At 47.7% G+C, this 24525-nt stretch overlaps 2 protein-coding genes across 3 annotated transcripts; both read left to right on the forward strand.

Annotated features, from left to right (window-relative positions):
- The first annotated feature begins 6636 nt into the window (after window positions 1-6636).
- On the forward strand, window positions 6637-10704 carry aipl1 (aryl hydrocarbon receptor interacting protein-like 1). 2 transcript variants are annotated; one of them, XM_076977013.1, is made up of 6 exons: window positions 6637-6962; window positions 7585-7764; window positions 8558-8746; window positions 9111-9287; window positions 9519-9660; window positions 9843-10704. In XM_076977013.1, exons 1-6 carry the CDS (start codon window positions 6867-6869, stop codon window positions 10499-10501), a joined length of 1443 nt encoding a protein of 480 aa, XP_076833128.1. In that variant the 5' UTR covers window positions 6637-6866; the 3' UTR covers window positions 10502-10704. The 2 variants fall into 2 exon arrangements, with proteins under 2 accessions (XP_076833128.1, XP_076833129.1); XM_076977014.1 differs by having other exon boundaries at window positions 6728-6962; window positions 9772-9904.
- A 4496-nt stretch (window positions 10705-15200) lies between these two features.
- trarg1a (trafficking regulator of GLUT4 (SLC2A4) 1a) lies at window positions 15201-24059 on the forward strand. Its single transcript, XM_076977015.1, has 3 exons — window positions 15201-16310; window positions 21818-21944; window positions 22145-24059. The coding sequence occupies exons 1-3, from the start codon at window positions 15894-15896 to the stop codon at window positions 22156-22158; spliced, it is 558 nt and encodes a 185-aa protein (XP_076833130.1). The 5' UTR covers window positions 15201-15893; the 3' UTR covers window positions 22159-24059.
- The last annotated feature ends 466 nt before the right edge of the window (window positions 24060-24525 follow it).

A 24525-nucleotide genomic window follows, 5' to 3' on the forward strand; every position in this document is an offset into this window, starting at 1 on the left:
TGGGCCTGTCTCTGCTTCAGATTCAGTCCATTTGAGTCCTGGGCTAAAGGAAGCAGTCCATATCCACCAGGGCTGCACTCAGGATCCAGAGCTATATTGACACTCTCCCTCAGTCTGGCCGATTCATTAGAATTACTGCTGGAAAATCCCGCGTGTGGATGTTTGCAGGCAAGCTGGTGACTCACTGGCTACCCAACATCGTCGCCATGTCTGAATCACTAACCAGCTTCCTGTTTGAGCCAAAGCTTGTATGGCGAAGAGACAGACGAGGGGTTGTTCTTGCAAGGTGGGACACGATGAGAAAAGGTGAGAAATTATGAGAAAAGGTGAGAAGTAGGAGCATTTAAGGGCCAGAGAGGCAGGGAAAAGCTGGTGTAGGAAGGCGGGGTGAGGCTGGAAGTGAATGTGTTTCTCCATGAATGTGACCCCCCCCCCCCAACTAACCACACCCCCCCGGTCCTGCCAGCGATATTGGGACAAGAGAGTGTCTTCCATCGCCAAAGACAGGTTATGTACTTCCATGGAACATCTGAGTAGTGAAACATACGAGCCAGACGGTCTCGTTAAAAGGGCACACGCCCGTCTCCGAGCCACTGCAGGCCTCCGAAGCTCAGTCCCGGTCTCTCCGAGAGCACAGTGTGGCTCACAGCTCATTCCGACTCGAATGCAACTCATTCCGTCTTGAATACAGCTCACACTGATTCTCAGTTCACTCTGACTCAAATACAGCTCACTCGGTTCACTTCAAACTGTTCACTTAGACATATCAAAATATGCTTTCAAAGACTTCCTCACAAGGACAGGCTAATTAGCTACTGTATCTGTCTCATTGTGGTGGCCACGTTTAGATCCTTTCCAGTCTGTCATGGTAAAGTCTGGTGCCAACAGGTGCCACAGTGTTATAAGGTAGAGGCTAACGTTACTAAATGGAGATAAAATTAGCCTTCTGCACTTTTCCAGGTATTGTTGGCTTGAGTAGACGAGTGAGCAGTGTAACCTGACAACACCTCCTCTTCTGAATACAGACATCTGTCAGCATGACAGCCGCCATGTTTGTGCGGCCTCGCAAATGTTTGTAAACATGTAACGCAAGGCTACATGCTTGCTCATAGTTTGTCTTCTGCACACGTGAACAGCTGATGTTCACGTTTTCACGATGCTCTCCAGGACCGCGTTTCGCAACGTTTGCTTGCGGCGCTACGCTCCCTTGTCCAGAGGTTATCGTACGTCGGGTGTGCAGCTGCTATCAGGAGCTGTTCTTGATTATGTATTTCGTGTCCATGGTGACCAAGCTAGCTTTAAGCGAGGAATGGCGGTGTTCTCCCCTCCCACCACTGGGGGGCACCCACAGAGAGCTTCGCCGCTGTCCTGAAGTAAACCCTGACGCATTCTCTTCCATGTGGGAGTGGCCTGTCTTCCACATCACCCACCATCCGGCTGCAGGGAAACTACCAGAGTTGTTGCACGTTCCCCTAGTTGAGGAAATTCAGTCCCCGCTTCAAAAAATAACAGGTTAAACCCCCCTGGGGCCCGGACACGGGGATGCAGTCAAGTCCCCTACATCGCTCATTTAATTGACCCAATTTGATGGACGAGGAGGATGAGCATGGTGGTTCTGGGCGGTCGGCGAGCGCCTCTGGGGACCACGCTGCTCGTGGAGATGCGGAGTGGGGCGTGCCGGGGTTCCGCCTCTCCCTGAGCGGAGCAGCACAGAGCACGCTCACAGCCGCAGTGTCGGTGCAGCCGAGTCCCTTACCCACTCACGCAGAGGAGGCAGGAACAGGAAGAGGGGGGGTGGGATGTCAACCCGCTCAGGAAGGCACAGCGGGAATCGGAGCAACAGCTATGAATTCTTGGAAGAAGCTGTCCTCTAATTTTGGCAAAGACCCAAGATGCACCTGAAATTCCAGCAGTGTGGGAGGTGTGTGTGTGGGGGGGGGGGGGGGGGGGGGGGTTCGTTTCAGGTCAAGCTCAGCTCCCTGCATCATGTGGTCATTGCCACATCCCTCACACTGCTGTCATAAGAGAGTTGATGGCAGCATGACATCATCATATCACATGTTCGTGATATCTAAACATAGCCGCTTGGACTTCACGCCGGTGTCGCGTTGAAGGTTGGATGAAAGGACTGTGTCCCACATTCTCAAATACACAGATACACCCATCATCTCAATATGGCGTGTTATTCCACAGCCTAACCCTAAACCTAACCCTAACCCTAAACCTAATCCCTGCGAGGGCCCTTCAGGTGGACCTGTGTGCTCTCCGTAAGCTCTGTGATGTGTGGCTGCCTCTGGAAACTCCCTCCATGACGTGTCCTTCTCCGTCAGCCTCAGAGGGTCTGGGGACACACCACCCACACAGTGTTGGTCTCCAACACATGCGACTCATGATGGGGTATGTGTGGGGTGGAGATGGGGTATGTGTGAGGTGGAGATGGGGTATGTGTGGGGTGGAGATGGGGTAAGTGTGGGGTGGAGATGGGGTATGTGCGGGGTGGAGATGGGGTATGTGCGGGGTGGAGATGGGGTATGTGCGGGGTGGAGATGGGGTATGTGCGGGGTGGAGATGGGGTATGTGTGGGGTGGAGATGGGGTAAGTGCGGGGTGGAGATGGGGTATGTGTGAGGTGGAGATGGGGTATGTGTGGGGTGGAGATGGGGTATGTGTGAGGTGGAGAGGGGGTATGTGTGGGGTGGAGATGGGGTATGTGTGAGGTGGAGAGGGGGTATGTGTGGGGTGGAGATGGGGTATGTGTGAGGTGGAGATGGGGTATGTGTGGGGTGGAGAGGGGGTATGTGTGGGGTGGAGAGGGGGTATGTGTGGGGTGGAGATGGGGTATGTGTGAGGTGGAGATGGGGTATGTGTGGGGTGGAGATGGGGTATGTGTGAGGTGGAGAGGGGGTATGTGTGGGGTGGAGATGGGGTATGTGTGGGGTGGAGAGGGGGTATGTGTGGGGTGGAGATGGGGTATGTGTGAGGTGGAGATGGGGTATGTGTGGGGTGGAGATGGGGTATGTGTGAGGTGGAGAGGGGGTATGTGTGGGGTGGAGATGGGGTATGTGTGAGGTGGAGAGGGGGTATGTGCGGGGTGGAGATGGGGTATGTGCGGGGTGGAGATGGGGTATGTGCGGGGTGGAGATGGGGTATGTGTGTTTTGCCGGCTGATGATTGACAGAACTCAGACACCAGGTCAGCAGCACTGCACATGTAAAGTGAGCACACCCTGTACTTCAGAACTGGAAAGAACCGTGTGCTGCAATACAACGTCCAGAATCAGATCAGCAGGAATACTTGGGTTTGAGTACACAGTTGCTCATTTAGTCCTTTTATGTATGGATGATTAATTTGTATCTTTTCGGTTTACTGTATTTTCTATTTGCCGTACATTTGTATTTGGTATTTTTTTATGGTTACAATGATTCCTTCCAACTGTCCAACACAATCCTGGAGACTTTTTTGTAAATAAGCTAGTCGCTGTTGCCAGGTAAGAATTCCTGGCAGCCAGGTTCCATGTGAAGTGTGGGCTTTAGGCCTCGGGGTCTGAGAGGGGCTGCATCTGTATCAGTCTCCCATCATGGTGTCATGCTAAATAATGGCAGGCTTAGCGTTTGTTGTTTGCCAGACTTCCAGTGCTAAAGCGCTCGATGCAGCTTTCAGTGCAGCTCACCAAAGTCCAGGGAAGGTTAAACAGTGATCAGGACTCTGGTCTGGCCTGTCTGATCCCACCGCTACCCCAGACGTCTCCCCCAGGTGACAAAGCTTATACAATAGCCCGGACCATGTGACTGTGAAGGTGGCTGTGTCAGCAGGCGCATGTGCATGTGTGTGTGTGCGTGTTTCTGTGTGTGTGTGTGCGTGTGCCCTTTGTACTGCCTGCTATGTGGAGTGGTACGTAACTAAAGGTCAGAGGAGAGCTGGAACACGGGGCTCCAGCAGGGAGAGCTCTGGCCAAAGGCCACCTGAGCAGCCTGTTCCAGACGCTGTGTCCCCTGCTGAAGGCGAGGGCCCCCCGGACCCCCTGGCCATGCGCCCCGCGGTGCAGCGCTGTGCTGTTTGACAGGCGCTCCGCATGTCAGCTTCCTGCCTGCTGGTGGTCCTGTAGCGCTTGAGAAAAACTGGGCTGGACACATCTGCCCCGAGTTTCTTCTCCACATGACCCAGGAGCTCTGGGACTACACGTACTAGGTCTTACTATGTTTACAGAGAGCTGGTCTGAGGTCAGTTATGGCCACACACCACATAACCCTTTTATGATCACGACTAATCCTGTGTCAGACATTTTACTCAGAGGAGGTTGTAGTTTATGCCTCATTAGCTCCACCCATCTCCACCCAGCCCCACCAGCTCCACACTGCTCACACACACACACACACACACACACACACACACACACACACACACACAATCCGTGTGTAGCCTGATTAAGGGGAGAGCTGTGATAGGTGGGCTATGCACTACAGACTGCTCATGCGCTGGACAGGTGGGGTGGGAGGGGACGGTGTGTGTCCAGCCTGATCGTGAGTGTTTGAAAGCCTCCTCTGTCCCGTCCGGGCCACCCAGGCTGACTGGGCTTGGCTGAGTGCCCCTGTCCTGCTGTGTGACTGCAGAGGGCAGAACCTTGTGGCAGGCTGAACCAGCCCTACAGACTCACCTGCCCTACAGGACATGTCATCTAGAACCTTGTGGTGTTGGGTCAGCACATTGATGGATGTCCTCACAGCACAGAGGAAATTCAAGTCAAGTCAGGTTTGATAGTTTCTCCTCTGTATAGCGTGCTGGAATGAGATGTGATGGTGGAACACAAAACAATAGAAAAACATACAATTCACAAGACAACCAGCAGAACAGTTTGGAAATGGATACCTAGAGTCTGTGCTTGCTCTCTCTCTCTCTCACACACACACACACACACACCACAGGAACATGTCACCACAGCTCAGTTTCAACACCACATCCTTGCAGCACCTGTGTGTTCCTGTAGTTTCATTACTTTATGAATGAGAGCCCAACAACAGCCACGTTCCACAAACACATCGCGAGGCGTTATTATTATCATCATCATTAGTTGGAGCTCCGTTACATCATCTGAACGATGTTCCTCGAAAACTTGTCTCTCTCTCTTATAAAGACACGAGCAGATAGCACACGCGCGCGCGCACACGCCCATACACGCGCACGGGAGTCACGTAGCTCTGCTTACGCGTGTGCGCTGACGCAGTCTCCATGAGTCACTCCGACACCAGATCTGACTTCCTGCATTGTTTGCGTCCTTTTACGTTTATGACGTGTGGAGTGTCCCACTGGCCCGAGACTCAGACACGCAGGCGAAGCACAAGAGCGTGGACCCGCTAGCCGCCGCGCGCTGTTGCAGCCGCGCGCGCTCCATTCCTGGAGCCGCGAGCACCTTCACCACTAAAGACCGTTAAATATCTCCGTGGATTGGTGGGGAAACGTGTCTGACTCTCGTATCGCAAAACCACGCCTGCTGTTTTAGCAGCGCGTCTCAATCTTTCTGATGATGAAAGGCTCTTTTAAGTACCAGCCCGAGGACCTTACCGCACGCGAATCCCCCAGCCTAGAATGAATAGAGCGATTCATTTGTCCTCTGTTGGTTATTATACATTATTGAAATCCAGCAGACATATTAGGTCTTCTGTCAAACAAGTTATATCAAATAAACTTTTTTACTGCCGTACCCATGGCAACATTATGATGACGGAAACAAAAGTTGGCTTTTAGAAGCAGACTAGCGAATTTGATCTCAAATATACATGAACAAAAAGCGTATTTCACGCTTGCACAAAGGCATGGAAAGGAGATTGAAACAAAATCTTAAAATGCAAAATTAATTAGGCAATAAAACAGCATTTTAAAAGCAAATTCTAACACAGCAATCTAGGTAGCTCACGAGTCAAGGTGTAGTGTTTCCTATGTATATTTACACCGTGCCTCCTCTTTAAATGTCTTATTTGTGCATGAAACTGGGCAAGATGCAAACTGGTCAGTCTAGAGACCGGTCTCTGGGTCAGTCACATACATCATACGTTACTTTATCATGTTCTTACGTTTGGAACATTTTGAAAACTAGCGCCACTAGAGGGCGATACATGCTGCTGTAAATGTTGGTTGGCCCAGATCCAAGTTCTCATTGCTAACGGTTGTGCAATTCCAATGGCCACATGATTTCAATCATTTTTAGCGTACTTTGTAATCTTAGTAAGCGTTTAGGCCTTTTTTCAAGGGAAGTATCATCTGCTCCCCCCCCCCCCCCCCCCCCCCCATCACACACAGCGGAGTCTTTTTCCTGTTCAAAATGTATTCCTCTGTGTTATACGTCTGAAAAAAGCAGTAAAATTGCTCCACGGTTGTGTCGCCGGTTTGTACACGGCGTCAAAGCCCAGTTAGTGTAACTGCACTGATCTAATTGTCGCGGTCGTACTCGGTGATCCGGAGATGATACCAGGAAACCGTAAAGCAGATGTGTTGTTTGTAGCGCTTTTCTCTGCGGGAGCGCTCGTACGGCGCCGCGAGCGCACAGCACGCGCTCCAGATGTCGGCCACGTGTGCGCGGCGGGGTCGACGAGTGCACGCGCGCTCTCGTGCAGGGGTCTTTACGCGAACAATTAACGGCGGAGTGGGACGAGCACGCGCAAACACGTTCCAGACGTTTCTGGGGAGACGCAGACAGGGGTTAAAAGTGCGGAGGAAATCCCTTCTGTGGATGACAGGGCGGGTCTGTCTGCTCTAATCTTGTTATCCCCGTCTTATAAGACGCAAGCTGTAACCGTCAACAGCACATCAATCTTGCCTGCTGCGTCTACCATCTTTCTTAGCCTGACAAACACATACATATTAACAGTCGATATGGAAGACAGCCTATTGCTTGGCGTAGAAGGAGTCAAAAAAACGATCTTGCATGGAGGAACAAACGACATTCCCAAATTCGTCACAGGATCAAAGGTATGGCCTTGCGTTCATATGGGTGGACAATTCCCATGATTGCCCATATTGACTTGATATCCATATTTTGCTACAGAATACATCCAACTATGTATACAACATCCAGAAGACAAATGACAACCCTTAGCTTATTTTCATTATTAAGTTATAAGTTGGAACCGGGGAAATAAATATAGTGAACTCCTAAATTTGCCAACACGTGAACTGAATCAAAAACAAGTTTATTCTGCATGGTAAAATTAGCACTGCTAAATTGAGGACAGTGTACCTTAGACTAGTTTAACACCGACAATGTTCATTTAACAGTTTTTTCCCCCTTTGCAATACAAACCTACGCTACATCTGGAGTGTCAGACTCCAGCCCTCAAGGGCTACAGTCCTTCACGGTGTGCTAAGTGGTCTGATTTAACACATCTATTTTAACTCACCAGCTAGCTTATTATTAAGCCCTTCGTGGCCTGTGATGTTAGAATAAGGTGACCTGCGATTATGCGCTGACGGTCTAGTACGCATGAAGCATCTCGTGCGTCTTACACCGCCAGCGACTTTCCGAGTTTCAAGATACTGACTGACGTGCACGGAGGCGGTGGCTCGAGTCTTCTGCCTCTCCCGTGTCACACAGGTGACCTTCCACTTCCGCACCGCGCTCTGCAACGACGAGCGCACGGTGCTGGATGACAGCCGGCAGGTGGGCGTGCCCATGGAGCTGGTGATCGGGAACATGTTCAAGCTGGACGTGTGGGAGACCCTGCTGAGGTCCATGCGTGTCGGCGAGGTGGCCGAGTTCTGGTGCGACATCATCGTGAGTACCCTTTGGCCCGGCCCGCTCTTTTGGACTCACCCGGTCCGTACGAGCGGCGCTGTGTAGAAGCAGAACATCTGCGACCACAGTGAGTCCGAAGGTCACAGGTGGACAGCACCGGTACCACCAGGCTGACCTTTGGCAAACACTTCTAGGAACAAAACACCAGCTGGCTAACTAACGTCCACAACAACCTGCTGCAGACTCGAAGACCCTGCACAAACAGATTGGTCAGCGTGCTCCCTGTCTGGCGAAAGGCTCTTTGTCATTCTCTTCTTGCACATATTCATTATGGTGCTGTTCTTTCTGCACTCTGCATTGAATTAAAGTGAAAAGCAAACACATTAACCTGTGTGCATTTGCAGTCCCGGTGCTATGGTAACAGAGGGCAGCTACCACTCCAATCAGCTTCTCTTAGCCATAAGCCAGGACGTGAGCTTAAACAGCTAATGTCAGCATTATTCAGCACCGGCGGGGGGGCCGTTTGAGGGTTAGCCAGGCTGACAGCTTGGGTGACTAAAGGCGGATTAAAGTGAAGTCGCTCCACCTCCGTGTAACAACAGTTCGGTCCTGCTGCACACCGAACCTGCGTGTCCTGATACACACCACCTCTCTTAGCAACAGGGAGTCTTATCATCGATCATTCGTTTGCGGTTTCCACAACAATTCAGCAATTCTGGCAGCATGCGCTGTGTGAATATCTCAGTTCCTCTGAGAACAGTGCTCTGAACCTCTGAAGGAGGGTGTCACCGTGAGGCGTGTCTAACGGTGGCCCGCGTCCGCTTCTGCGCAGCACACCGGCCTGTACCCCATGGTGGCCAAGAGTCTGCGGCGTATAGCCGAAGGGAAGGACCCGGTGGACTGGCACGTCCACACCTGTGGCCTGGCCAACATGTTCGCCTATCACAGCCTGGGCTACGAGGACCTGGATGAGCTTCAGAAGGAACCCCAGCCTCTCATCTTCATCCTGGAGCTTCTGAAGGTCCGAGTGCGCTGACACGCATTTCCCTCCACAACAAACAGTCTGTCACACACACACTATGTTTAACTTAATATTAAGCAAACGTGTCTTGTAGCGCCAATGGTGTGTAATGCAGAAGCTTCATATTTGCATTAATGGGAGAAGGAACTGGAATTATAAGAGCAAAATAATAACAACAATATTGACACTTCACATGAATGGCCACTAGGCTGAGCTATGGAGTTATTTTCAGTCTAAAGTCCAGAGAGCAAGATTCCCTGCATGTGCAGCAAACCGGGCACCTCCCCCCCCCTCTCTCACCCCCCGGCCCTGTTGAGACTGCTCGAGGCTTATTCAGCGTTGCCTGACTGTGTGTGGCGTGTAGGTGCAGCAGCCCAGCGAGTACGAGAGGGAGTCGTGGGCCTTGAGCGACGCAGAGAGGCTGAGAGCCGTCCCTGTGTGCCACGCCCAGGGCAACAGGCTCTACAAACAGGGCCGCTTCCAGGAGGCCACACGCAAGTACAAGGAAGGCATCCTGTGCATCAAGAACGTGCAGTCAAAGGTACGCCGGCCAGAACCCGCGTGTGACCCGAAGGAGGTGAAAATATTGCTTCTAAGAATCTTTGGCCCTGCAGTCAAGGAATGTCGAGCCTTGTTTTGAATATATTGTTTTAGAGCTAGTAAATTCTATCCAGAAGACACTGGCACGTTTTATTGACTCCAGCCCTTGTATTTGGATATCTTTGTTTGTATGTGTGTGTGTGTGTGTGTGTGTGTGTGTGTGTTCCCTCAGGAAAAGGCCTGGGAGGCTCCATGGTTGAAAATGGAGAAGATGGCAAACACTCTCACGCTTAACTACTGTCAGTGTCTACTGCGCATGGGGGAATACTATGAGGTCATCGAGCACACGTCTGACATCATCAACCAGCATCCAGGTGAATTTTAGTCCTAGTCTGAGCACAGAACACCATACAAATTAACAAGATATCATCTGTACTATGCAAGTATTATGTAACAGCAAAAGTCACTTTTTAATGTGTGTACAGAATAGCAGTTAGACTCCAGATGTTTTGAGACACATTATGCACTCCAGTACAAAATGGTGAATGCTGTGTAGGAGTGATGAAGGCCTTCTACCTGCGGGGAAAAGCCCACATGGAGGTGTGGGACGAGGCCGAGGCCAGAGCGGACTTTCAGAGGGTGCTGGACCTGGACCCAGGTATGAAGAAGGTAGTCAATAAGGATCTGGCAGTGCTAACCATGAGAATGGAGGAGAAGAAAGAGGAGGACAGACTGAAATATAAGGGCATGTTCACAACTCCAGGTGAGCAAAAAAACCCTGGACAAACCATGACAGATAATATGAACACAGAATGTCTCGAACAAGCAGCTGCAGAGCTCGTATCTCCAGAGCAGAAACATCAAGAGAAAGAAACTGCAGAACAAAGTAATCCAAAGCAAACGTACCCAGAACAAGAAATTACAGAACAAGAAACTCCACAGCAACAAAGTGCAGATCAAGAAATTCTGCAACAAGAAAATTCAGAGCCAACATATCCAGAGCAAGAAACTACTGAAGAAGAAAGTACTAAAGAAGAAACTACTGAAGAAGAAACTACTGAAGAAGAAAGTACTGAAGAAGAAAGTACTAAAGAAGAAACTACTGAAGAAGAAAGTACTGAAGAAGAAAGTACTGAAGAAGAAAGTACTGAAGAAGAAAGTACTGAAGAAGAAAGTCCGACACAAACAGCTCCAGCTCCGGTGATCTCAGAGTAAATAACTTGGGCTCAAACGAATGAGGAAAAAGCAACACCACAACCACTAAGATCTGAACCAGAGTCTCCTGTCAATGATGTGACCCTGGTCCTCAACTGAGCACGGACAAGACGTATCCCACAATTCAGCTGTGTACTCTGTGTAATCTGTTGTAATAGTTCAAATAAAATGCGGTAGTGTGCAGAGTAGAAATTAAAACCTGATTATTGATGACTCAATACATATATATATATATATATATATATATATATATATATATATATATATATATATATATATATATATATATATATATATATGACGCATAGTAGACTGTCATAGTATATTTTTGCGAATTGCAAATTGATTGACTGTAGCAGTCTTTGTAACAACCAGCTTACATATCTGTATCATTACATGTAGTCTTGCAATAAGACACTTCCAGACTTCCACTGTGTGGCGGTGGCGTCCACACGACCTGTTGTTTGCGTGTTGCTGCTGGGTCCCACGTGTTGTATATTTTTGGTTTGATGCCACGTCCATACGCCATGTGTTGAGTCACACTTGAGGAACATTTGTGCTCGCATGTCCTGTTGTCAGTAATTGGTGTTACGAGGGCTTTATATTGTACTTATGGTTTTATGCGTATGTTATTTTTTTTGTTTCATTAAACTCTTCCATTGGAGATACGTTTAGATCCATGTTTACGTCCTTCTTGCCCAAACTACACTAGTTCTACAGCTAGCATTGGTAGCATAGCTCTTTACCCACCCATCAAAACTTCAAATGGAGACATTTTTGTGGCTGCGCTGGGAGTTTTGTGTATTTCACAGGGGACAGCTGAGAAGTCGACCTGCTTCTTGAGCTGTTATGCTCAGTCTGCTCTTTAGCGTGTGATTAGTGTCCTCTACAGTACCTGAGGATCGAGCGTGATCAGGAATGTGGAACTAATCAATAGCTACTGTCACTTTGATGTGAAGGTGTAACTGTTAATTGAAGCAATTTCATGTGTCAGAATGATTTCCTTTGACAAAACAAAATTCTCTAAACTCTCCACCCGGCGCAATGAGAGACACCCTATATGCACAAGACAAAGGGAGACAGGATTGACGGGGCAAACCGTCCTTGTGGGCATCTGATCAACTCTTCTGTGCCCTTTCAACAGTGCTGTGTCCCAGAATGCCTCATCTTCACCTGATGCGGACGGCTGTAGCACAACTAGCTCAGTGAAAGTCTCACTGAGCTCATGTGAAAACAACGAGCAGGTGCAGCTATTCTCAGACGGATAAGGACAGACTGAGCCCTCTTTAGGAGCTCCTGCTGAGTCAGCGAGATACTTACCTGCTTGTTCGTCGCTCACAGTTGGAGTCTCATGTCCCTTTATCGTGTCGATTGCTAAATGACTGAGAAGCAAACATGCCTGCAGTAAGTCTGCAATGAGAGTTTAACATGATGTGGTCTTACCGTCTACCGACTTAAGCCCTGTTTGTGACCAGATTCATCCAAAGTCGTATACAACGCCAAACGCATATGGACTATTTGTGTAAATAGTGACAGGATTGTCCTTGAATGTCGTCCTTGAGTATATGCACGAATCAGAGCAACCAGTTTGGCTGCTTGGGCTGAGGAGAAAGGCAGTGAGTATTTACATCTGGAAGCGTAGCTACATACACACCATCACCCAGTGTGGAGCATGAGCCGTCAACAAAAGCACGTGAAGCATGCTCCATGCCAGTGGATGCTAAATCATGCATGACGTGTGCGTGGATTGTTGATGGATAGTCGTGTTCCTAACCCTAAACCCTAAACCCTAACCCTAGATTACTTGTGTCACTTATGCAAATTACCACCCCCTCCCCTCCGCTTAGCAAACTGGATTAACTGGGGTGTTATAAGGACACACAGTGGGTGTCACAACCCCTCGTGCCAACAGAGGATGCTGGCAATACCAGCTGACGTTTCAAGTGAGAGTGGTTGTGGCCTACCTGACCCTGCATGTTTAATGTGGGACCAGACACACTTGTCTAATGGTGAGTTAGGAATAATCACTTATCAATGCTGAAAATGTATACTGGGAACACGAATGCAAATGATATGCAGATATTAGGTCTGTAGCACCCTGCTAACTCACTGAACTATTTGGTGTTAATTGGTACAGAGACTGTGTCCCATTAACCCTAGAACGCCAACGCCAGGTGATTTTCACCCATACAATTTTTGTCATGTGATTTTCATCGTGTTGCTGCTGTCTGAGTTGCATGGGACTTTGTGTGCTTCTAATTGATGTCACTAATTTTCACCCAGCGTTAGTGATAGAGGGTAACATATTTTATGGGTGGAGTTTACATGGTGTTAGTGACAGGACTTTTACCAGACAGGGCTCACATGTCCCAGGAATAGGGGGACCAAACACCAAGTTCCCAGCAGCATTATTTCATTTGTTAGGACATTACCTGTTAAGGGTTCCCCGATTTTACAATAATGTTTCTGTTTTTTTATAGGGTCATCCATGATACCGTTTTAAATGTTTTAGTGATGATGTATGTTGTACAATTAAAGAAGGGTTTCAAAACTTGTCGTACAGTGTTGTATATTTTATCTGGAATTTTATACCAGGTAAAATATACCCAACGTTAGTGATGGTGTTACTAATAGTGTTCTAGGGGTTAAGAAAGGAAAAGGTGGCCCAGTGTCATCCAGAAAACTGCAGTTTATTTATTCTGTGCATAGCTGTGTCATTGTGAACTGTGGGCAGTTCTGAATACAAATGGCTTGTGTTTTCTGAGAGCACTGAGGATAAATGGGGTGTGTTTGTTGGGGATCTAGCCACTGGATGGTTTTGTTTCTGTGCATTTATATTCCATGGCTTTGTAAATATATCCCACTCCAGGGCTAACCACTTGTGTCCTTGCATTAGGTGTTTTGTATCCTGAGATTAGGTGTTTTGTATCCTGAGATTAGGTGTTTTGTATCCTGAGATTATGTTTTACAAGACTTCCCCTCGTTTCAGAGAACAAAGAGCACAGGCAGGGTTGAAACATTCTCCTACCCAGAATACCTGAGACTTTCTATTTATGGATCACAAATAAGAATGAGCTCCATCCATTGTGAGATCCCACCTTACAATACAGAGAGAGGTGGATTCTTCCCAGCATGAAAATGGTTTGAAAGAAGATCGAGGCATCCTATTTATGGTTTGGAAACAAATTCTTTTCAACAGGAAACAACCTGAACAATTTACAAAAAAACATGCCAGTCAGGAGGTCGAACACAATGTAGAATAAAATATAATTTTACTGACCTCCATCTGACGATCCAGGACAAGAATCCACAATTCTAAAAGTTCTTTAGGTTCCTGTTCAGTTGCAGTGCTGCAGGCCCATTTATCTGCAGTCTGTTCTCTCTAGGAGATCAGAGAACAACCCAAACCAGTTGACCAGTTGAAATCACAGAAGCTCTACTTCATTAGCGGCTGAGGAAAAGGTATTTGAAGGGTTGAGATGTTTGAGGAGAAAAGGAAAATGGTGCAAGGAAGGGAAAGCAGGGTGTGTTTTGTGTGAGGAGAGTCACAGGAGAGTGTGTGAGAAGGTCATAGGTCATAGTGGTGTCAAGGAATAGAGCTTATTGGGAGTAGCTGGGCCGCTAGCCAACTATCCAACTGCTGCCATTGTTATAAGTTCTATTGATACAAGTGAAATCTGTACAAGTACAATGAAGCACAATGTGAAATCAGAGAGGGAAGTTAATTCGACACAGAGAACGTGGAGGAGTCTGTGCCTGAAAAAAACATGAATGTCTTCATTCTAGACTAACTAAGAAACTGATTAGTAACAATAAGAATTTAATTTTATTTTTATTTATTCAGCCTTAGTTGTCACCATGAACACTGCCATCATATATAGATGATATCACAGATGCTAGTAAGGCTAGATGTTCTGTGGACCCAAATGTCACCACGGCTGTAGTGTTACTGCAGTATATCCTAAGCAAAGCGAAACAGTGCTCAGTTCAGTGGTTGGTCTGCTATAGTACAAATGAGCTAATTCAGCTAATGAGTTTATCAAGTGTTTTACTGTAGTCATCTTTGTTGGAGCAGGGGCGTGTCAGGACTGGATACTTGTTTCTGGATAAAAGGAAAGTCCTACCAAAAGCCTCTGAAATCTGGTGTGAATACAAAAGATATTTTAGCTTGCAAAAAAAATCTTTGAAAAGAAAAAAACCCTATAAACCTTCCATTAGTACAAGCTTGGTGCATGTTTTGTATTTATTGCTCAGTCCAGTTTACTCACAGCCTCCTTCATTTTCGCATCCCAGACCAAGGAATCATATGACCGTTAAATAACAGTTGGTTTTCTTCATTTGTGGTTAGTAGGTGAATAATGGGTCAATTCTTCCAAACTTTCTTTGTCACAAGGAATATTGAACTCTGGAAGCAGAGCAGAATATATATTTTTAATACCAGTGTAAGAGAAATAAAATAAAATTTAATTTAATTTAATTTTTTAACTATAGTCTACAGAAACTATATAAAGTTCCTCTTTCATTTTAAGAACGTGGGGATCATATAACTCCCCGACACCCCCCCCAAGTTACTCTCCTCGTTAAGATTAATATTTTAATGACAAACATAATGTCACGCTCGCTGCAGTGCCACACAGAAACCCTGCTCTGATGCACGGTGATGTCGCAGCGTCCCATGAGAGCGCGCGAGAAGTGAAAGTGCAGCGCGCGCAGGGAGCCCGCGCAGGGAGCCCGCGCGGAGCAGCACGCTCGAGACGCCCCATCACACGGGTGCTGATGCTGATGGGAGGAACACCGCACTGAACGATCCTGCCACTGATCAGATGAAGCAGTCGCTCCGGTGCGGCAGAATAACACAACCAAAGCACGGCTCGGTGCAGTTCCGCTCTGTGTTTGGATTTGTAAACGCAAAAAGTGACTTTTTTTGTTTCTCTGAACCCACTTCAGAGCGTGTGGCGAAGACACCGCGAATCCTACACGTTCAGTGAATGATTTGCGCTTCTCTGGTTTAGTTCTATGGGGAGAGCGGGTGAACGTCCTGAAACAGAACCTGGTGGATTGCATACAACTACGGAACTGAAGCAAATTTAAGAAAGAAGAATGACCATCTCAAAATCCAAAAGTATCGAGTTTCTTTTATCTCCAGTTTCTAATGGGTGTAACTGATTCTTTGTTATTTTAACGCAATTTAGAGCATCTAGTTGATGCTTAGAGACATTTTCATTAGAAGGGTTAGTTTGGCAGGGAATTAGACAAAATAGGTGAGAGACAGCGGCTGTAAAATATTCTTGAACTGCAAATAATGGGAGTTTAGCACCGTCACTTTACTTTGAAATAGACTACTTCATACAACACGGGAGTTTCTCAAAGATACCCACTTTGGATCTGAAGAATGGCAATAAACACAGATACTGAGTTTGATCTGGGAGAACGCAGCAACCTGGGGGAAGTCAGCGCGCGACCCGCCGAGTCCCAGGAGACCGAAAAACTTCTCAGCGCCACCATCACCGAACCCGCCGCTGGTGGGAATGGTATCAAGACATCGACTTCCTTCACAGTCAATACTGGAAATGACAAAGTCCTAGATGGGGACAAAAACGGCCACGGGGTACCGCTACGGTCCGGATCGGCGGGGCAACTCGGATCGGCCCAACTCTCGCCGTCCCGGGTCAGTTTAAGTCGCACTTCATCGACCGGCAATGCCGTTCAAGAGGAACCAAAGCCCAAAGACTATCTCTTACTTGTCATTTTGTCCTGCTTTTGCTTGGTGTGGCCGGTCAGCATCGTGGCACTCGTGTATTCAGTTATGGTGAGTAATCGATTATATGACAATATGCGTATTGGGTTACTCATGCGTTGCCGTGTTGGTTGGAGTGATATTTGATGAGGCAGCCAGTGGGATAAATGGACGAAGGGGTGCGTAATGCTGCATTTTTTTATACTGCAAATTAAAGTAAAGGAATATTTTCCTTTCCGTCGTTAAAGAGATATAAGGGAATATCGGAGCCCATGTGCCTTTACTGATGAGTGCAGGCGCTACTGCGCAGGCGCGTTGCACGGCCCAGCGCACCGAGTGATTTACAGCCCTGCACATCTATGGACGGAGGGGGTTCTGGCTCGGAGCGAAACCTGCCGCAGACGTCTCGCCAAGCGAATTCCCTAGCGCGTGCAGGAAACAAACTGCAACGTAAAAATAATTATTTGTTATACAATTTAGGTGGCATGTTTTGGGCGTGAAGCTCAAAGGTGCTTCATAGAATACCAGAATTACTTTTGAAATATAATGAAACAGCCCACAAGCAGGATTTCGTCGTCCGCATTGGCCAGATTTGCTTTAAGACGACCGAAATCGTAGCCAATTAAATGATAACATTGTTACGTCAAATCACCAGAGTGTTTAAAATCAAATGAAACACTTTTCCGCTATGTTTATTTGTTCTGCACTCATAACTCATGGTTGTGCGCCTCGCGCTGTAAAGGCTCGCGGAGGCAGAGTGCGCATACTGGGCGTGGCTCCACTAAAAGACTTGATTGGTCGCCATCGTCTCATAAGAAATGATTAAACCGAGGGTGTTCCGTCGATGTAAGGGTTTCCTCCGTGGTAATATGATAACTACCTGAAGTGCGCATTCTCAGATGGGGCCGTTAGACTCCCGTTAGTCTGAAAGAAATGTATTGAATACAACTGGATCTACCCCAGATACTGTTTTGCAGAGCAAGCAAATCCATTCTCTGTCTGTCTGTCTGAAACCCCCCCCCCCCCCCCCACCCCCCATTTGGGTAATTACATGGCCAGGCAGTTGGCACCGGGCAAGTGCATTTCTGAAGACTCCCGCCAACAGCCGCACAGCTGGCAAAATGGAACATTTGGTTAAAACTCTCTTCCATTGCTACAAAAACAAGAAGACCGACCCAACTCTCTCTTTTGCTGTACTCAATAGGGTGTGATGTAGAGAAACACATTACTCCTGCAAAGTGGGTTATGACACAGTCCCCTCATAGCACAGTAATGACCAGAACCTCTTTGGGACGTGCGGCTGTCCCCCTGTCCACGGTGAGAGTGGGGAGTGATCTCACAGAAGAACAGAGTAGACAGCTTATTTCAGACTGCTTCATCAGCACTATCGTGTGTGTATTGGAAACTCCCATTACCCATTACGTTAGTAAAATTAGAATCTGCTCCAGTTTTCAATGACACAATAACAAGACAGACGCCTAAGCAGGAAGAGGAAGATGCCTACTACCCTAGCCGCTAGGACATTTCAGACCTTTCTTGGCCCATCTCCTGGAAACTTGGTCATAAACAGATACAGCAATCGCGGGACGGTCCCCAGTGATTGGTTATATAGACGTGGAATTAGGGTCGAGTCTGTGCAGCACACGTGCCTGCATCACTGACCACAGCTGTCCAGACAGCCTGTGTCTGAACACGCTCAACGCACCGCTGGATCCGACCTGGCGTGGCAGGTCCACCTACAGGGGAAGAAAAAGAGCCAGAATAGAGTCCAAAGTGTTCGTCTGACTCAATAGAGCACGAGACAAGTCAATTTAGCGTCTGTGCAGACGGCAAATTGCACCTGTTATCCAGGCGTCGTGCTGATAGCGGATCTCCTCCAGCCCCAGGAGATCCTGGATTGCAGCACACACCTGTGCAGCTCAACGGCTAGAGAGGAGAGAGCGAGGGAGTGAGGGAGTGAGAGAAAGACAGAAAAGGAGGAAGGGAGAGAGAGAGCAATCTGTAACAGACAAGCCATTACCCAGGTGTAGTGGGTTAGTGCACTGTCAGAGACTCTCAAGATCAATTGGGGAGGGGGGGGGACACAGTGAGTAACAGAGGTGAGGAAGACGTGATTTCAAGTTGCAGCTCACAAATGGAGGAGGGAATCCATCACTGTGGAGTGGAGATGGCGGAGGAAGTAAAAGGCTTTTATTGGGCGAAGCCGACACCGGCCGTAATGGGAGGGCCATCACAATGAGGCTGATACAGCATACTCGGCAGATTTGCAGCTGAAACACAGGCGTCGGGACTGCAGGCCACCCCCCCAGCCCGCCCCGCCATGCCTGGCCCCGCCCCTAGCCCCACCCCCAGCCCTGCCCAGCTCCGCCCCCGCCCGGGCCCCTTGAGTGCCCTTTTCTCCCAGAGCTCGGCTATCATGCCGAAGAAAAGCCCAGGAAACGCTAATGCCTATCGAGCAGCTCACACAGGCGTGTGCTGCACATTTTGAAACAGTATCTGCTTTGCTCCTGCTGTACTAACTGAAGCATTTTGCTTTATGGACGCTTACTGTCAGTGAGGTCATGTTTCCAGCACAGCTGCTCACACACCGACATCAAAAGCTTTATGTACAGTAGGGGAGAATCAAAGTCATTCGGACAAGGAGATTCCACTGTGTGTGTGTGGGCGGGTGTGTGTGTGTGGGCGGGTGTGTGTGTGTGGGCGGGTGTGTGTGTGTGTGGGCGGGGGTGTGTGTGTGTGTGTGTGTGTGTGTGTGTGTGTGGGCGGGGGTGTGTGTGTGTGTGTGTGTGTGTGTGTGTGTGGGCGGGGGTGTGTGTGTGTGTGTGTGTGTGTGTGTGTGTGTGGGCGGGTGTGTGTGTGTGTGTGTGTGTGTGTGTGTGGGCGGGTGTGTGTGTGTGTGTGTGGGCGGGGGTGTGTGTGTGTGTGTGTGTGTGTGTGTGTGTGGGCGGGGGTGTGTGTGTGTGTGTGTGTGTGTGTGTGGGCGGGTGTGTGTGTGTGTGTGTGGGCGGGGGTGTGTGTGTGTGTGTGTGTGTGTGTGTGGGCGGGGGTGTGTGTGTGTGTGTGTGTGTGTGTGTGTGTGGGCGGGTGTGTGTGTGTGTGTGTGTGTGTGTGTGTGTGGGCGGGTGTGTGTGTGTGTGTGGGCGGGTGTGTGTGTGTGTGTGTGTGTGTGTGTGTGGGCGGGTGTGTGTGTGTGTGTGTGTGTGTGTGTGTGTGTGTGGGCGGGTGTGTGTGTGTGGGCGGGTGTGTGTGTGTGGGCGGGTGTGTGTGTGTGTGGGCGGGGGTGTGTGTGTGTGTGTGTGTGTGTGTGGGCGGGTGTGTGTGTGTGTGTGTGGGCGGGTGTGTGTGTGTGTGTGTGTGTGTGTGGGCGGGGGTGTGTGTGTGTGTGTGTGTGTGTGTGTGTGTGTGTGTGTGTGTGTGTGTGTGTGTGTGTGGGCGGGTGTGTGTGTGTGTGTGTGTGTGTGTGTGTGTGTGTGTGTGTGTGTGTGGGCGGGTGTGTTTTGGTCCCTGTGCTTCAGTGCACTGTTACTCAGAATTTAGCAGTGCTCCTTCCTCACACAGGACTGTTCCCTCAATTATTAATGGATCAAGACATTGTGAGAAACCACTCACTCCTGCACCCTCACAGACTCTGTAAGCCACTAGTAAGGGGGGAGGGGAACAGAGGGGTTGTGTGCAGGAGGGGCAAAAGGGGCGGGGCTGTGTGTGTGTGTGTGTGTGTGTGTGCAGAAGGGGGATAGTGCTGGCTATCAAACCTGTCAAATGACATGCACAAATGCTTTTGCGTTATTTGACAAAGGCACCATGGGGATACGTAAGAATTTAAAGGAAAATATTGCTGGCTGACCATGCGCAAAATCAATATGGCCACACCACAGACGGACACAAAACCCCCCCAGAAACACACACACACACACACACACAATGCCTACAAGGCTCCTCTCTGCCTTTATAGCAACGGCAGCAGAAAGCACCAGACACCAAGACTTAAGGGCACACAACGCAACCAATCAGAAACATTCACGTAGCCTTGGCACTGTATTATATTCAACAAGGGGAGCAGAGGAGGGGAGAGAGAGACCTTAGAGGCAGATGGGTCATTTTACTATGCACCTTTTTTTTTTTCAGAAGCACATTGATTCAAAGCACTGAGACAGCTTTTTTACCCTGATTGGACGATCGGAATCAATAAACCCCGTCTGCTGCAGCCACACATTTCACCTCCGCTAAGATTTCGGACCCACTCTGCAGTATTTGAAATGCGCTCAACGAGGTAGCCGAGGATAACACATTTTCCCCAACCACCGTCCGATAATGACAATGCACTTTATTGGTATTAATACGGGTAATAAAACGGAATGAGCCGGAAGGAAAGGATCAGGTCCAGAGAGACGCTTCAGTGCTGCAGTCTCTGCGTAGTGAGCACGCTCTTACAGCCAGCGTGTAGCCTGAGACTCCCTCTGGGACAGGGGAGGTGTGACACTATCTGGGGGAGCTCCTGATTCTCCTCAAGAGCAGGTACTAGAACGGTAATGCTATCCTCCCCTGTGGTGACCCCTGCTCTAAACCACACGCACTGCACTGCAGTGATACAGCGTAAGCGCACACCGAATAAACAAAAAGCAAATTCATTACACTGAAAAGGTTAAACTTACTTTAAAAGTTAATGTGCGTTACTTTAAAGTAATATTAGTGTGCGAGCATCACCACTAAACCACATCAAGCATTACTCACAGGATTTCAACGATTCTGCAATTAAGTGGTCCCAATTCGTGGTCCCGCAACACTGTCAAGGGCTGTTCAGCACCATGGACAGCGACTCAGGTTTGGTGTCATGGCGTGTTACTGAGCGTGTTCAGCTCATGGGTGACGTTATGGCACATATGGGAACAGCGCTGTAGGGTGAGGCTGGCCACTGCCTCTATCAGAGGCTTTTTCTTCACAATCTGGAACTGGATATTGATTGCTTTAATGCAGTCTGGTGGAGGTTCTCTCCCCAGGGGTGCAGTGAATGACTAATGGGGAATAGTGGCATAGGGCCCCAGTTAATGAGCATTTATTGTCATCAGGAAGCCCAACCTGTTTCCGCATGACTAAAGCAAGCCTCAGGGCCATTCTGAACTGGATGCACCCGCCGCCGTCCAAGTTTCACTGACTTTTTGGTCACAATTCCAGCCATCAGTGTCTCCTCTCCTGGTTCTGATATGGTTTTATTGTGAAATTGATGTACAGCAGTAAATGACACTTTCAAAGTGCTGTAGTTACTTCATGCAGGGGAAAACATAACTACTGTGGAGACAGACTCCAATTTAGAAGAGATAAAACATACAAAACAATGCTTTCACAGTCACTCAACCCTGTCATATACGTTCAACTCCCTCGATTGTGCACACACATCATTCAGGTGTAGGGTTTCTGTTCTTTGTTGTTTAGCTGCCGTAATAAAAATTATTTATAAAAATAAAAAAAGTTTGAAGAAAAAGTTTTCTGGCATTAAGACAGAACGATCCAGCAGGTTCTAGTCCCACCGAGACACATTCACTGCGTTTTCCACTGTAACTCTCGCCGTCTCTCTCTTTCAGTCTAGAAACAGCCTTCAGCAGGGGGACATCGACGGCGCCAGACGGCTGGGTCGGCTAGCCCGTCTGCTCAGCATCGTCTCCATCATCCTGGGCATTCTCATGATAACGGTGTACACAGTGGTCACAGGTAGGACACGCCCTCATGCGCTTCGTAACAGAACCTTGCTCGTGGGGATAAAAAACAACAGGTCCTGTTTTTCATTGAAGCATGTTGCTGTGAACTAGCCCACCTCTGGACGTTTGGTGGTTGTAGTTGGAAAATGTAGCATTTGAAAATGACTCAATTAATGTGTTTCCATGAAGCTGAGTGTCTGTTTTCTCCCACAGTAACTGGCCAATGAAAGAACGAAGACGGAGAGGAAAAATCATCTTGAGTGAGAAAACAAGAAAAAAAAAAAAGTTCCAGTGTAATTACAAACAAAAATCTCCTTCTTCTAAATTTAATTATACAAAAACAAACAACAAAAAAAAAAATTAAAGGGAGTGTAAAGAAAAGCAAGATCTATTTACAGAGAAATGACATGCATGCATTGCGTTAACGTGTGCTTGATGAATTGAAGAAAAAAAAAGAACAACGACTATTGTGTACGTGGAACAAATTGTGATCCTCTGAGGAACTGACTGATGATGAAGAGGATGGAAAAGACTCACCACGAACATCTTCATCGGGATGCAGAGATAAGGACGTTGAATAATGAGCTGCATCATAATATTAATATTATTATATTACTCCTAGTCTTGTATTTCAGAAGTATACAGATGCAGCACAGCTATATTTACAGTTTAACTCTCAATGTCTATTTTATATGGAGATTTGTATGCCAAGCTTACATAAGGCCACGGATATGAACTGGAGGAAGAGCCGTTGGACAGTTGTCTCGTCAGCGCCGGCTGCCTCCTAGACTCACTGACTTCGTCAAAGGGAATGGAAGCAACTCTGAACTGGAGGAGGTTTTGTTCAACCTTTTTATTTTGTAGCTTTTGTTTACACAAAAAAAAAAACGACCACCCGCATGTTTCTTTCTTAACTGTGGACAGTCTAACGTCGCCACCTCCCGTTATAATCACTGTAGCCTTTCTGCTCGGGATCGACGGCGGGAGCCGTTGGCGTCCGGCGCGGTCAGACTGATCTCTGTGCTTCGGTGTCGGGAGCGGTCTGGGTGTAGTGAAGCGCATGTCAGCTCCCCTCCCCACTCTAAGCTAGCAGCTAACGCATGGACATCTGTCTAGAGGCATGAAGGGGCCCGCAGCATTTCAGAAAGGCCCCTCAGTTCAGAACAGTACGTGAAACTAGAGTGCTAATCACCGACCCCACTAGTGCAGAATGCCAGCCTACCCACTCCTTTCAGTCTCCTAACTTGTATGCTATATATCCAAACATTTAAGGAAATATTTAGGCATGCTGTAAGCAGACAGTACACCTGTTTTCTATTCTCACTTGAAATCACCATTTTACAAATGAGGCTTGTGTTTAAGGGATGTTACTTTGACAGGACACATTCGACGGTATTTACTCCCTCTATGTGACTTCTTAAAATTGGAGACATGAAAAATACAAGTGTATGATCAATTGGTAACATTGTCATTAATGCCAAAGAATGTTGGAGTCAAAGAAAACAAGAACAAAAACCCATGGGTCTAGTTCCAGCTCTAATTTCCTGCTCAGCTCTTAGTCTGGGATGGTGGTTGGGTTTCCGGAGTGGTTTTTAGCCAATGGCTCGATCCATTCAATCAAGTATTTTATCTCCATGTTCACTCATTTCAAAGCACTTACACTCCTTGTGAACTGGATGATCATTAGTACCAAACTCCATATTTTCCATAAAATGGCTGAAAAACAGGTCTATCTAACTTTCCTGTCCTTGATATACTGGAATCTTGGGATGGTTATTGTAACTTGATGAGATAGACTGCTAGCACCTACAACACATACAGAAGGTGATTACAGGTTTGGGAATGTTGTTCTTTTGCCTGTTCCCTGAATGTGTATGACTGTAGAGATGCTACACAAAGCACTAGTTTGGAGAGCAACAGGAAAAACAGTGCTCTCTTCCTTACATCACATGTATATTTATTATTTAACTGTAGGGGGGACACTGCCAATGCAAATACGAAGATGTGAAAGTGCTACCTATAAACCCAAATTACTTTAAATTGTTTTTGGTACCTTGGTTTGCTTTGAACATGTTTTTTTTTATTTCATATTTGTAGTGTGTACTTCTGCATGTGTGGAATAAATGTTACCATGCATGGTCCACAACACGGGTCTGGTTATTAATCCTGCAGATGGTCATTATAGAGCAAGATCTGCACCACTACAGATCTATAGGTTGGTGTGCAGATAAATCTGTTGGGCTACGTCACTCGCCTCGTCTAGAACGCTCACACATGCCCAGACTCACGCTCGTGTTCATCACAGTCCTACTGCGGACATGAATAATGCACAAGGAAGTGGTGCAGGATATGTCATCTAGCTTTACACTCACAAACACACATCTCCTCGACCCCTGAAGAACGCCTTCCTTCCTAACGGGGTAACTTGAACAAACGCACCTGTGCACACATCTGATTCCACCGGATTCTGACTTTTACAATGTCAGGCATTAATCACGATGTGAAGTTTATTAATAATTTATTCATAAGCACATGTGATTACAACAGAATTGTCTCAATACGATATAGCAACAATGAGAACTGAACATTTAAGC

Source organism: Brachyhypopomus gauderio, chromosome 16, assembly GCF_052324685.1.
Source record: "Brachyhypopomus gauderio isolate BG-103 chromosome 16, BGAUD_0.2, whole genome shotgun sequence".
NCBI classification, from domain to species: Eukaryota; Metazoa; Chordata; class Actinopteri; order Gymnotiformes; family Hypopomidae; genus Brachyhypopomus; species Brachyhypopomus gauderio.